This window comes from Gracilinanus agilis, chromosome 2 (assembly GCF_016433145.1).
Source record: "Gracilinanus agilis isolate LMUSP501 chromosome 2, AgileGrace, whole genome shotgun sequence".
NCBI lineage: Eukaryota > Metazoa > Chordata > Mammalia > Didelphimorphia > Didelphidae > Gracilinanus > Gracilinanus agilis.
This window is the reverse complement of record NC_058131.1, coordinates 159345084-159357547: the sequence shown is the minus strand read 5'-3', so window position 1 is coordinate 159357547 and position 12464 is coordinate 159345084. Positions and strand designations below refer to the sequence as shown.

Below are 12464 nucleotides of genomic sequence, written 5' to 3'. Positions count from 1 at the left end.
GTGTTCTTTAATGGTACAAATGAGACATTTGGCTTTCATAATCTTGGGCTTCTCCATGAGATACTTAGTTTTAAGTATAGCCTCCACATTAGGTTAAAGTAGTTATAAATAACTGCTAGAGCCATAAACAGCAGGCTTGTCCCCTGAAAAGAGATATGAGAAAACACTTCTCCTCACTCCTTTGCAAAAGTAGAGGGTGCATAGTTGTGGAAAATTGCAATATAAAGTGAAATCTTAACTAATATCTTGATCAATTTTACTCATTTTTTCTTTTAAAAAAATCTTTGTTTCTATAAGGGATGGCACTCTTGAAAGAGTGAAGAAAGGGATACAGGATGGGATCTAGGTGATACAAAACCAAAATATTTCAGTGAAATCTATTAAATAAAAAGATAATTCTGTTCCATCTGCTTATATATTATACACATGTGCTTTTAGAGAAAAAAAATTTTTTTAAATGTTTTTAACTTTCCTTTGTTTTATCCCTGTACATAGTCACAGAGATGCTGGTTAGCATTCTCAACATATGCTCTGATGATGAATTGATTTCGGAAGATGAGGAAGTTACGGGAGGTAAACTTGGATTGTTTTTTAACAGGAGCCAAGGTTGGGGGAGTTTCTGTTTTTAAAGCTAAGTTACAGTTTATGTCCACTATTTATGAACTGATTCTGATACATTAGCCCCTGAAGATTTAAATATTTAATTTAATGAACTACTATTCTCTTTAGATTCTTTTGAAACCATGGTGAAGTTTATGGATATTTTGTAATATCTTCAGAAAGAGAAATGAGAGAAATGAGAAATTGTTTCACACTTAGGAAAGTGTGCTCTCCTTTATAGAGAGAGCACAGATGACCTTGCTGTTATTACATGAGTGCTTTGAATTGTTTTTTCAGTAGTGAAGATGGATTCCATCAAACTATCTGTAACTCCTCCAGAAGCACACATTTGTGAAAATTCTGGGCTAGACTTAGGGAGGGATCACAGATGTGGGTTTTACATTGTGCCGAGCTAACTAGTTCAGCCCGATAGCAGGATTTTGACTTTGGCTTTAATAGTTTGATGTTTCAACTAATTTAAGCAAACTAGATGAAACTTTATTATAAAAACCAATCAGGTGTGTGTATTTAGTTAAGCTTTCTTATTTCTCTTTCCCCAGTTCTCAGGCATGTGACTTCTTTAACAAGTCCAGATTATAGTCTTTGCTGCTGCTTATCACTACTACATACACTTTAAATTTATGAATGTTAAACTGATCTGCTCCCACACATCCCCTCTCATTACCAGCATTATTCAAGAAATAACATTCTTCTGGGGTTTCATTTAGTAATGTTTGTTTTTTTTTTAAACCCTTGTACTTCGGTGTATTGGCTCATAGGTGGAAGATTGGTAAGGGTGGGCAATGGGGGTCAAGTGACTTGCCCAGGGTCACACAGCTGGGAAGTGTCTGAGGCCGGGTTTGAACCTAGGACCTCCTGTCTCTAGGCCTGACTCTCACTCCACTTAGCTACCCAGCTGCCCCCTAGTAATGTTTTTTTAATGATATGTGGAGGTAGAAAGCATACTGGAGGATCTCATATTGGTTTACATAAAACTAGAGTCTTAAAGACAAAGGCCAACTGGCAAAGTATATGTAGCTAGGAAGTCTGAAATTTGCTATCTTACCACATTACAAGAAAATGTATCTCGTGAGCCGCTTGTCCCTCTGCCCTTGTCCCACTTCCTCCTGACATCATTTTTCTTCCTCCCATGAAAACTTAAATTTCTCTTCTCATATTTCTGTCTTCATTCCTTGTTTCTTGGTGTCTCTTCTCCCTGAAGATCACTACATTTCAAGCTATCAGAAAGGTACCCAACTAGAATGTGCTAGTAGTCTTTTACATGCTGCCTGTACCACTAGAACCCATGTGAATAGATTTTTTAAAAACAATTGATAGCTGAGCAATTGAAGCAGACTCTCTATCCTTTGTCATCTCTTTTTATTTTAATATAAATGCTTGGTATATGTGAATCCTGCTGTGTTTTTTAGGATATTGAAAGCTGCAAGGATGGTATCACTTTTCTGTTTCTGAATTCTGAATGCAGCCACCTGATGCATGCCTGGAGTGCATGCTAGATATGAAGTTTGGCTTATAATGCGTGGGTTATTTCATGAACAGATGACAGAAGAACATAAAACCTTGCACTCTTTTTTTTTTTTTTTTTGCTTCAAAATATATCTTCCACGTACTCCTTTTCTCCCACAATTCCATCTTTACAGCTGTCTGTAGTGTGAAAGATCTCACTAATTCACATGTAAGTGGGAATTAAAGAAATAAAGGCACTCCCACCGAGTTCAGGATAGCCATGCATTGTGTTTACATGCAGAACTTGCTTGAATGACCACTTGCCAATTGGCAGGCATAATTCTACATCTGAAGATGTCCATCAGTAATCAGACAAGAGAGCTTTGTTTCACCAAGTGCCTCTGTGTATTTTTAGGTGTGTGCATATGTATGTAAATGTGTGTCATTTTGTTTATTATGTGGTGTCCTTTGCCTGTTGAGTTTCACTGAGAGAATCCTACCTGAGACAGACCCATCCAGCTTTTCTTTTGTGTTCCTTCCCCCTTTAAGAAAAATCTCATCCTTTCCGGTGTGATTTTATTCTTACTCTTTTCAGATTCTGATTTCCTTAGCATTCCCCAGGACTTTGTTTGAACAAATAACTAGCTTTAATTTTAATATTTTAAATCTGTTTTTGTCAAGGCAGAATTCTTGACATTGATCTTTTTTTTGAAGCAACGTGTTAACTACAAAAAAACAGGAGAACTTTTAACTCAGTTAATCTTTCTGTTCTCAGGAAACACATTAATTCGTAAGGAGATCATCAAAAATAAAATTAGGGCTATTGGAAAGATGGCACGAGTGTTTTCAGTTCTTCGGTAAGATCTCAACTATATGTAGCATGTAGTATAAAGAAGAGTTCAAATTTGATTAGTAAACCCAAACAAATTGAATTGGACGATTTTAATTTCTTTTTTTACATTTTGAAAAATAAAGTTTTTATTGCATTTATGGTTACTATGGAAAGCTATAGTAGTATTTACCCCATTGGTATAATTGCTTTGGAACTAGTAAAATATACCTGCCATATTTATTAGCATAGTCTTTTCCCACTAGTTTCTTAACAAATATTTTATAAATCTTATGTTTTCAGAAATAACAAAAAACTTTAATATATTTTCTATAATGTAGTTGCCATTTTTTTTAAATCCTTACCTTCTGTCTTGGAGTCAATACTGTGACTCCAAGACAGAAGAATGGTAAGGGCTAGGCAATGGAGGCAGTGGAGGTTAAGTGACTTGCCCAGGGTCACACAGTTGGGAAGTATCTGAGGCCAGATTTGAACCTAGGACCTCCCTCTCTAGGCCTGGCTCTGAATCCACTGAGCTACCCAGCTGCCCCCTGTAGTTGCCATTTTTAATGAGATTTGGCTATAACGTGGCAATTTCCTCCAGTGGCCTTAAAATGTAATTCTATCTATTTACATAGATATTAGGTATCTAATATACCTGAAATAACACCACACTAGACTATGAATCCATGTTTCCTATTTTGTGGAACTGTTTTTCCTGTGTGTGAAATTGTGGTTTTCAGTCAATTATCATTAAAAAACAGTACAAATCTGGGAGGAAAGTCTATAATAAGAATCTTAGAAATCCCTTTCAGGATGACCTTTTTGAACTAGAGCTTAGACAGGATCCTTCAGTTGTCCAGGTCTCTTGTTTGGATCAGACCCACATGGCAAATCAAGTAAAAGCAGACTCACATTTATTCAGATAGTTTTTATGAAAGAGAGAGAGAGAAAGAGAGAGAGAGAGAGAGAGAGAGAGAGAGAGAGAGAGAGAGAGAGAGAATGAGAATGAACGAGAACATGAGAGAATATGAGAATATGTGTGTGTATGTGTGCATGTGTAATATTGGCTTGCTGTTGCTTAATTAACCCTAACATAGTACTAGAAGATATTTCCTCCATTCCTTTTTAGGGAATGAAAGAAAAGAAGAAATACTCCTCTCTTCAATGCTCTTCTCAGGTTTTTCTCTGGTGTGCTGAACAGAATACTCCCAAGAGTTAACCAAATGTTTTTATTCCTTTCTAGAGAAGAGAGGGAAAGTGTGCTAACTCTCAAAGGGCTGACTCCTACAGGTACTCTGCCTCTGGGTGTCCTTTCAGGAGGAAAACAGACCATTCAGAACGGTGAGTATAGGAGAAGTGTGTCTTCCTGGAAGGATAGAGTCCTAATCCTAACCATTGCCATGTAAAACAAAAGCATCTGATTTTCTCAGCTTGAAAGTTATAAACCTTTTCCATAATGCCTTTCCTCATGTCCTACTGAAGAAGTTATTCATCTTCTGGCAGCTGGACTCTTCTGTGGTGCCAAGAACATTTCTTTTGCCACAGTGCCAGTTCTAAAGGTCTGGGGGAGGTGTCCTCTAAGGAGAGTTGCTGTGTGAGGTCTTGGAATGAAAAGGTTGAGACTTGGTTGAAGTAAACAAATCTTAGACTAGAGACGGAGAGAGGCATCAGCTAATATTACCAGATGTCTATCGAGAACCTGGGCTATACACATCACTGCTTGTTTTTTTACACATCTATAGTCTTATTCAAACTTTTCCATTTAAGGTTTGCTCATGTTACCTGCCTCCTATATGCAACACTTACCACAGAATGCCCAATATAATGTGCCAGTAGGAATTGGTCCCTTCATAACTATTTGAAATTTTTTTACATAGAACTAACTTCTTCATCCTTAAATCTGATTAAGGGCATATATAACTTGGATATTTTTTGAATGTCATCAATCTGCTTATTTAATTTGCAAAGTCTGCTTGAAAAGTCTCAATAAAAATTATTTTTCTCTCTAAACAACTGTATAATTTTTCATTGAACAGATCAGTAGTCTTTAAAGATTGAAAAGACTTTAGAGATCTTCTTAGTTAACCCCTCATTTTTCAGATATGCAAACTGAAACCCAAAGAGGTGAAGAAACTTACCCAAGTCATTTAATACAGTTAATTAAGGAGCTAGGATTTGAAACCCAGTCTTTTGACTAGAAATGCAATGCTCTTTCCTTTACACCATAGTGTCTCCAGTAAGGGTTTAGTTTGGTTTTGTTTACATTGGGAGTTCAAAGGTATTAACTTAGTGATGAAAAATATAAGAAGAAAGAAAGAAAGAAAGAAAGAAAGAAAGAAAGAAAGAAAGAAAGAAAGAAAGAAAGAATAAGTGGCCTTGCAGAAAAAAAGATTGAGAATTTAGTAGCTCATGAAGCTTTACTTGAGCTTTTTTTGTTTTGATTTTCAAATAAATTCAGGCTCCTTTAGACAGTACACCCAAAATAAGATTTTCTTTTCTACTGGGTGAAAAAGCATGACCATCTCCGAGTCTAGATTTTATTGGTGAAAAAACATTTTATGGTCTTATCATTTTGTTAGTTTCTTTGCTATCTGTTTGTAGCCTCAGATATGCCCACTTCCTGGAGATTGCTTTTTAGATAAGCATTAGGCTATCTGAATTGATGTGGATATTAAGGACATTTTAAAAAGATCTGTAGAACAGGAGAATAGTAGTAAGAACTAGGAACTGTAGTAAGAACTAGGAAATTTGAAGAATTTATAATTCTCTCTATAATTGGCCAGCAAGAGTTTTTTTCTCTGCCCAGTTCACACATTATATTTCAATTTGCAGGCTATGGTATCCCCAACTAGAGCTGTCATTTTAATCATACCTTTATCTCAGCAGCTTCGAACAAATAGGACCCTATATGCATGGCATTAATGCATGGCATTATTTACCCACCTCTTTAATCACACTTTAATCAGACCAGCCCTGCATAGATTCAGACAGTGTGGGAAAAGACCACAGAAGAGGACTACTTCCTATAATGCCACTTCCACTTCCTAAGAGAAATAGGAAGTTGTGACCATTATACTGTCAACAGGGACAAACATTTTTAAGTTTTAATAGACTAGAGAAGCACTGGCATCACTATATTTAAGAACTAAGATTTTTTAAAGATTGTACCTGTAGGTAAAGCACAATTTTCCCCATATGCTGTATCCCCTAGCACATCCTAACAACCTTTTAGTGGTTCACAATGGTTACTTCCTCCACAGATGCTATGCAGAGAAGTTTGTTGATGCTGAATTTTAAATTATCCCCCTTTTCCATCGAAATGAGGGAGCAAAAGACTTTCTTGGCAATTAGTCAGCCCCCTTACACAACAATTAGAAACCATGTGGGTTTGAAATGTCACCCTCTGATAAGCTGCAAATCCAGCATACCACAGATTTACATCACCACCTGAATGAGTAGCCAGAGAGAACAACTCCTGTTGGTAACTCTCTTCTCTTCTTCCAAATGCTGGTTTTTATTTGAGGGCAAGCATGTTTGAGTGAGGAAAAAAACAGTTAAGAGTTTCTACAAGTGACTTGGGACAGTCTTTCCCAGTCCTTGGGTGAAACAGTACTCCATTTAGAGAGCAATTTTCTTTTATCCATTTGTTGAATTGAGACACAAAGATTCATTTAACTTCAGCTGAACTTAATACATTGAGATATTTGTGACACTTCTAGATTTTCAAAATAATCTCAAACATTTATTTGATAGACATCAAAGCATAAATGCACAATTCTCCATTTCTTCTCCTTAGAGTTTTGGAAGTGGGGTGGTGGCCCTATTTTAAAAATTTCTTGTAATCAGTATTTCAGACCCAGTAGCGTTATGATAAAAAATATTGGTGGTAAAGGTTTCCTAGAAGTTTAAAGTATTAAGAAGATTATCCAAAAACTATCCAAAGTCCAAGTCACCTATTCACTCAGCATTCCTTTTATGTCCTCTTCCAACTGGTCTTTTATTATTGCTAGAAAGGATGGAATGGGATGGTTGGATGGATGGATGGATGAATTGATAGAAGGAAGGAAGGAAGGAAGGAAGGATGGATAAAAGAAATGATAGAAGGATAAAAGACAGAAACTTGGGCTTTCAATACTGGCATCAAAGCTGTCAGCTTACTCACTCTTTTTTTGTCTTCATTTTTGCATGCCACTGTCCCTGCTGTTTTACAGCCACAATGGAACTAGTAGAGGCACAACAGAATGGTAAGAATCATCTGAGAGCTGTGATCATTTGTCTTCTAATTTAAAAAAAAACTTATTTGACATTTAAGATACTGTCCCTATTGCATCACCAGAACTGGAACAATGAAGAAGAGGGTAGAGGTTTCTCTGGAAAGACTCAAGTCAGTCTTCCTTGCTAGCCTGCATTTATAGTAATTGAATATAACCCTCACAAGAAATGAAGCCTTCCTGAGCTCTCTGTATAGATATTAGTGTAATTGCATAAACTTGATGTCTGGGTAGCTGTTTCTGCAAGTGAAATCTCAAGCAGTTTACTCCAGTGCCCCATCTATTATCCTGAGGCCATTTATTTGGTACTATTTACCCACCAAATGGTTTCTGGGAAATTTTTTTAAAAGCAGAGATAAAATAAGTGGAAAAATACAGTCTGACTGATTCATGAGATTGCCCCAATAATCAAGCTAATCTATCTTTGTATTAAAAAAAATAAATGAACGAAATTGAATTGGAAGTATTAAGTCAATGTATATAATTCTGGATAGATTTTTAAAAATCCTTTAATTTGGAAATTTTATGGTCAAAAATTTGTTAAACTAAGATGATCATTTGTTTTGATAGTTAAGGGACTAAGAGGTTGAGTTAGAAATGTAGTTCCTATATATATTACCATATAGTTTTCTGCCTAATTTCTATAAAAGTTAAACTAATAGAAATATAAAGAAGGCTCTTGGTCATCTCATTTAAGTTGGCAAAATTGTGTTCAGCTCCTGGTTGTGCAAGATAAAATACCACCTTTCTGATCCAAAATTAGCCCCTTTCTTAACTTTGTATTGTTATGGATGGTGTTTGTGTTTTAAAGTAACCACCTTGTGTTTAACTTGTCCCTACCATTTTTGAGAACACTAAGCACATTTCTGATCAGTAGCATCTTTTCCCAAAAGTTTTAGGGGCAAAAATAATTATTAGCCTTTTACCAAGTTTCTGAGTGCTACTGAACAATTCATTTAAGTTTTTAGAAAAATTGTTTACATTAATTCAAACACTTTTGGGCTTTTAAGAATGCTTCTGCCAAGGCCAAATAAAACCAGCCTGCCTCCTGACCAAGACATGTGCTCAGCAGCCCCTCATATGTTGTTCCGTAGGAGAGTTTGTTGTGTGACTGAGAAGCTGTTGCCCCCACACTGTTGCAGACTGAAATTTCTTTTCCTGTTCTCTCTAGCCCTCCGAGGGTTCCCAGCACCACACAGGATCCGAAGCTTTGAGGAAGCTCGGGGCCTGGACCGGATTAATGAGCGCATGCCCCCCCGGAGAGATAAATCATATCCTAATGGGCCGAGGCAAGTGATGTCATCAGGGACCAAGAGCTTGACCAAGAAAGCTTAGTAATGGCTCTAAACAACTTCTGTGGCACCACTAATGGATCCAAAACTTAAAAGTAAATTTTATTTATTTATTATTGGAAAACAAAAACAGACTTAAACCTGGAGGCACATTCTTGATGCAGTCTGCATTTATTCTGTAAGAAAGGTGACCATTTTGTAAATTTTTTAAATTTATGTTCAATATAAAAAGTCCCATCTTTTTTTTCCTTTGTAAAAATTTTTAGAAATTGGTCTGATAGACATGAAGTGTTGTGCTGTAAAAGAGGCACCTGTTCGCCACTACCCCATCCTTTTCATACAAGGACCTTTGGAAATAACAACTCCGAGTTTCTGGTTTGAACCAGCCAATTGGTCCTCTCGTTTTTTGAAAGAGAAGTTCAACTACTTTTTGCCTAAGTGCAACTGCTTCTAAAGACATCAATTCTTCATAAGGTCTAATAGATTATGGTAAGCGAAACCTGTTTTTCTGATTGTGGCAAACTTGATTGGGATTTAACTTAAAAGTGGATAACACCAATCCTAGGGATAGCTTAAGGTCCAAATGATGTATTTACCATAATGGCCTACTTTCTTCTGGACTCCAGTTCCTTTTAATGTAATCCAGTGGAGCAAAAAAAAATAATCATTATAATAAAGGATACTCTTAGGATTACTTAAATTTGTCAATTATAGTATAGGCATGACTGGTTTAAGACTTCCCTTTAAGATTTTTGGGAGGAAGAAGTTTCCAGAAAAACTCATGTAACTGTCATGGAATACTTTCAGACATCTGCTTTCATTTTTATGCTCCAAGTGTGCCACACTGCACCTACAACAAAGAAACAATATTTCTAAGTGTTTTCTAAATGACCTCTTCAAAACATTTTTGCAACCAAGATCCTTTTTATCCTTTTGTTTTATGTCATTATTGTCCTATCCCCCTTCCAGGTATCTTTATTCATTTCTGACATTTTCTACATTTCTGATGAAAAATGGGGCAGTAGAAATTGACTCTGGGTTTGCAGGATCCCCCTATGAAACAGAAACTTTGACAAACAACTTTGGTTTACTGAAGTTCAGAGAGAGTTTTTTACCACACTCTGAATAAACCACCTGACCATTTTTCTATCTTTCATAACTCTTGATGAGTTGCACTCCATGTGATTGATCATCACTAGTATTCTGGGAACCCAAGAACAAGAACCAGTATCATAGGCCAACAGCCTTTCATGTCTGTCTTTACTTGAATAACTTTTGAGTTCCCTATCAACTGGTAAACACATTTTCTCAGATCCTTCAAATTTCCATTTTTTGGTTAAGCAAATGGTCTCTGCTGTCTTGCTTTAATAGCTATCAGCCTTGCTAATGAATGCATTCTCATCAGTGCTTAAAAATGACATTTTCAGAAATTCCTTAGTTTCCTATGTTGGGGCATTGTCACCTCAACATTGTTGCAAGTACCTTATGCAATATAGAATATGTTGGCAGTTTTGAGGATTTCAAGGGCAGGTAGGAGAATATAAAAAAAACTCCTTTCATTAAGAGATGCCCTGTTTTCCCCTAATATTTGTACTGATTATACCCAATTTCCTCCTTTATGACAATCAAAGATCATCAGGGTGTATTTAACCATTTAAATGCTGTGGCATGTGTCTGTCTTTGTTGGTGGGAAGATGATAGGAGTAGTATGAAAAAAGAGATAAAGGGACTCTTATTTCTGATTTAGAATCTTGTTAAAGGAATTGGGGGAGGACACTTGAAAACAATATCTTTTTTTATATTCTTTGAGGAAATTGATCAGCTAGACAATCCTCATACCTTTTCTCACAGTATTGGAAAGGATCACTGTCTTTGGGAAAGTTCAACCAATAAAGTTGGAAAATACAAGAGATTACACGTATTTGAAAATGAAAATCATTCACCTTTCTTCTCTAGTTTGTTAGGATCATAACCATGAGAAATACACACACACACACACACGCACACACACGCACACACACACACACACACGCACACACGCACACCAGTGTGGGGGCCTTAAGTCATTGAGTAATAGTTAACTACAAATACTGCACCTGCCTTTTTTGAAGAGGGTCCCATGAATTGGGAGTCATTCTGTTGCCAACTTACATTGATAGGGCATAGCAAAAGGAGTGGTCTCCTTTGTGGTATAGATTTCTACTTTGTGTTACTGTTCTCTACTTAGATCTCTAGTCCATTTACTGTTTAACAGCACACAAACACATGAGGAAAAAGATCTGAGTGGGTTCTTTAGCTCTTTTGGAAATTATAGTAGTTCTTAAATAAAGAGACCAGAACACTTTTTATTTGCCAATATATGTAATTTCACCTTTAACCATAACAGACCAATAAATAACTAGGGGAAATTTTTAGTGACTAGAATTTTCTTTTCACTCCAGATTTCACTCAGGGCAGTCCATTTTTAACATTTAAAATTTCCATCTAAACAATTGCTCCTAAACAGGCCAAATGATGTTCTGCTTTGATTTTTTCATACTATCAGTTTATTTCTTTAGTTAGCATCCAAACAAACAATCCAGAAAGCATGGCTCCATCATTCAACTCAGAGTGGTAGCATTGCTCTCCTTTTCTGTGACTGTACCAAGAATGCTTCCCAGCAGGCTTTGGAAGAAGTAGATGGACTTCTCTGTGACTTCTCCTATCCTAGAAGAAATGCTATTAGCTTCACCTCTATAGCCAGGCAAGATCACCTTTCTTTTTCTGAATTATGTGCTTTTAAAAGTGAAATATCATATGGGTCAAATTTACCTTTTGGTTATATTCACAGCCTATGAAAGACAAAGTTTGAAACATTCTTTTTGAGGGAAAAATAACTGATCACCTTTTTTAAACACCCGATTTTTGATGCTTGGTAATAAGGGAAGAGGGAGGAATCCTTTTTTTTTTTTTTAATAAAGTTGTATGCCAGGACATTGTAAAAAAGGTGACAGTTCCTCTTCTCCTAGATGACCAGATAGGGTGGTGGTTCCTGAGGCAGTTGGTATTAACTATATGATAACCAGAAGGTTTCTTTTAAAAAGAGGGGAAAAGGTACTTATGGATCTGAGGCTTCAAAAGCCTGCCATCAGTGGATAGCAGTATCTTCCATAATTCCCATGTGTTTACGTCACACATATTTGGTCTGTTCTAATCATGAGCCATTGAGACATAATGTCTGTATGCATCTCCATCTTAGACAGGCTTATAGTAAATCCCCTAGCATTTTTCAAAACAGAAAAAGAAAAGCATTTGTTTTGGCAAATGTAGCATTATATACCCCTAAGAAGGAAACTTTTAAAATAACAGGATACTTTTGGGACTAGTTCACTTTCGAAGTGCCCTTCCCATCTTCTTTCTCAGTGAGTTCAGAAACCTAAGATTAAAGCTACTGTAGCTCAGAAGACTAATGAATCTCAGAGGGAGGTTGCCCAGGACCCTCCCATAAATTTCACTTAGTTTAGAGGAGAGTATATATGCATCTAGTGACAGCCTTTGCTACCTCTCAGGGTATAGGATATTTGAAATCTGTCCCCTCTGATCCAGCTTTATTATATCTAAAATTGTAATTTCTAGCCAAGATTTCCAAGTGTTGCTGTTTAGGCCTTTAAGTATTAACCACCCCTGTTAACAGGGAAAAACCAGTAAGTAGGACTTCAGTGGGCACTAGTCATCAACTTATTTGGGAAGGAAGGGCTTTCATGAAGAAGACATCATTTGAGTGCTGATACTGACCTAACATGCTGCCTAGAACTGAATGGCTTGACTGAGTCATAGATTTCTTGTGTGTGGATTACCAGGTGTTTTCCTCTCTTCTCCATGATGGGAATTTATTTATTATAACAAATAGCCTGTTGAGATAATATCCTGGTTTTTCCAAACACTGGTTGTAGTTGCTACAGGAGCAACTACATCTAATTCCTTCTCTTTCAGAGCATTCTTTGCCCACCCAAATTAGACAGG

The 12464-nt window shown here is 36.5% G+C and overlaps 1 protein-coding gene across 1 annotated transcript in view; it reads left to right on the top strand.

Moving 5' to 3' along the window:
* Positions 1–10395, top strand: part of PPP3CC (protein phosphatase 3 catalytic subunit gamma) — a 100865-nt gene extending 90470 nt beyond the window's left edge. The window contains exons 10-15 of the mRNA XM_044663485.1: positions 496–573; positions 1823–1849; positions 2843–2924; positions 4143–4240; positions 7111–7143; positions 8342–10395. Coding sequence (XP_044519420.1) covers positions 496–573; positions 1823–1849; positions 2843–2924; positions 4143–4240; positions 7111–7143; positions 8342–8505 — 482 coding nt within the window. The 3' untranslated portion in view covers positions 8506–10395. The remainder of the gene's footprint in view (positions 1–495; positions 574–1822; positions 1850–2842; positions 2925–4142; positions 4241–7110; positions 7144–8341) is intronic.
* Positions 10396–12464: the final 2069 nt, after the last annotated feature.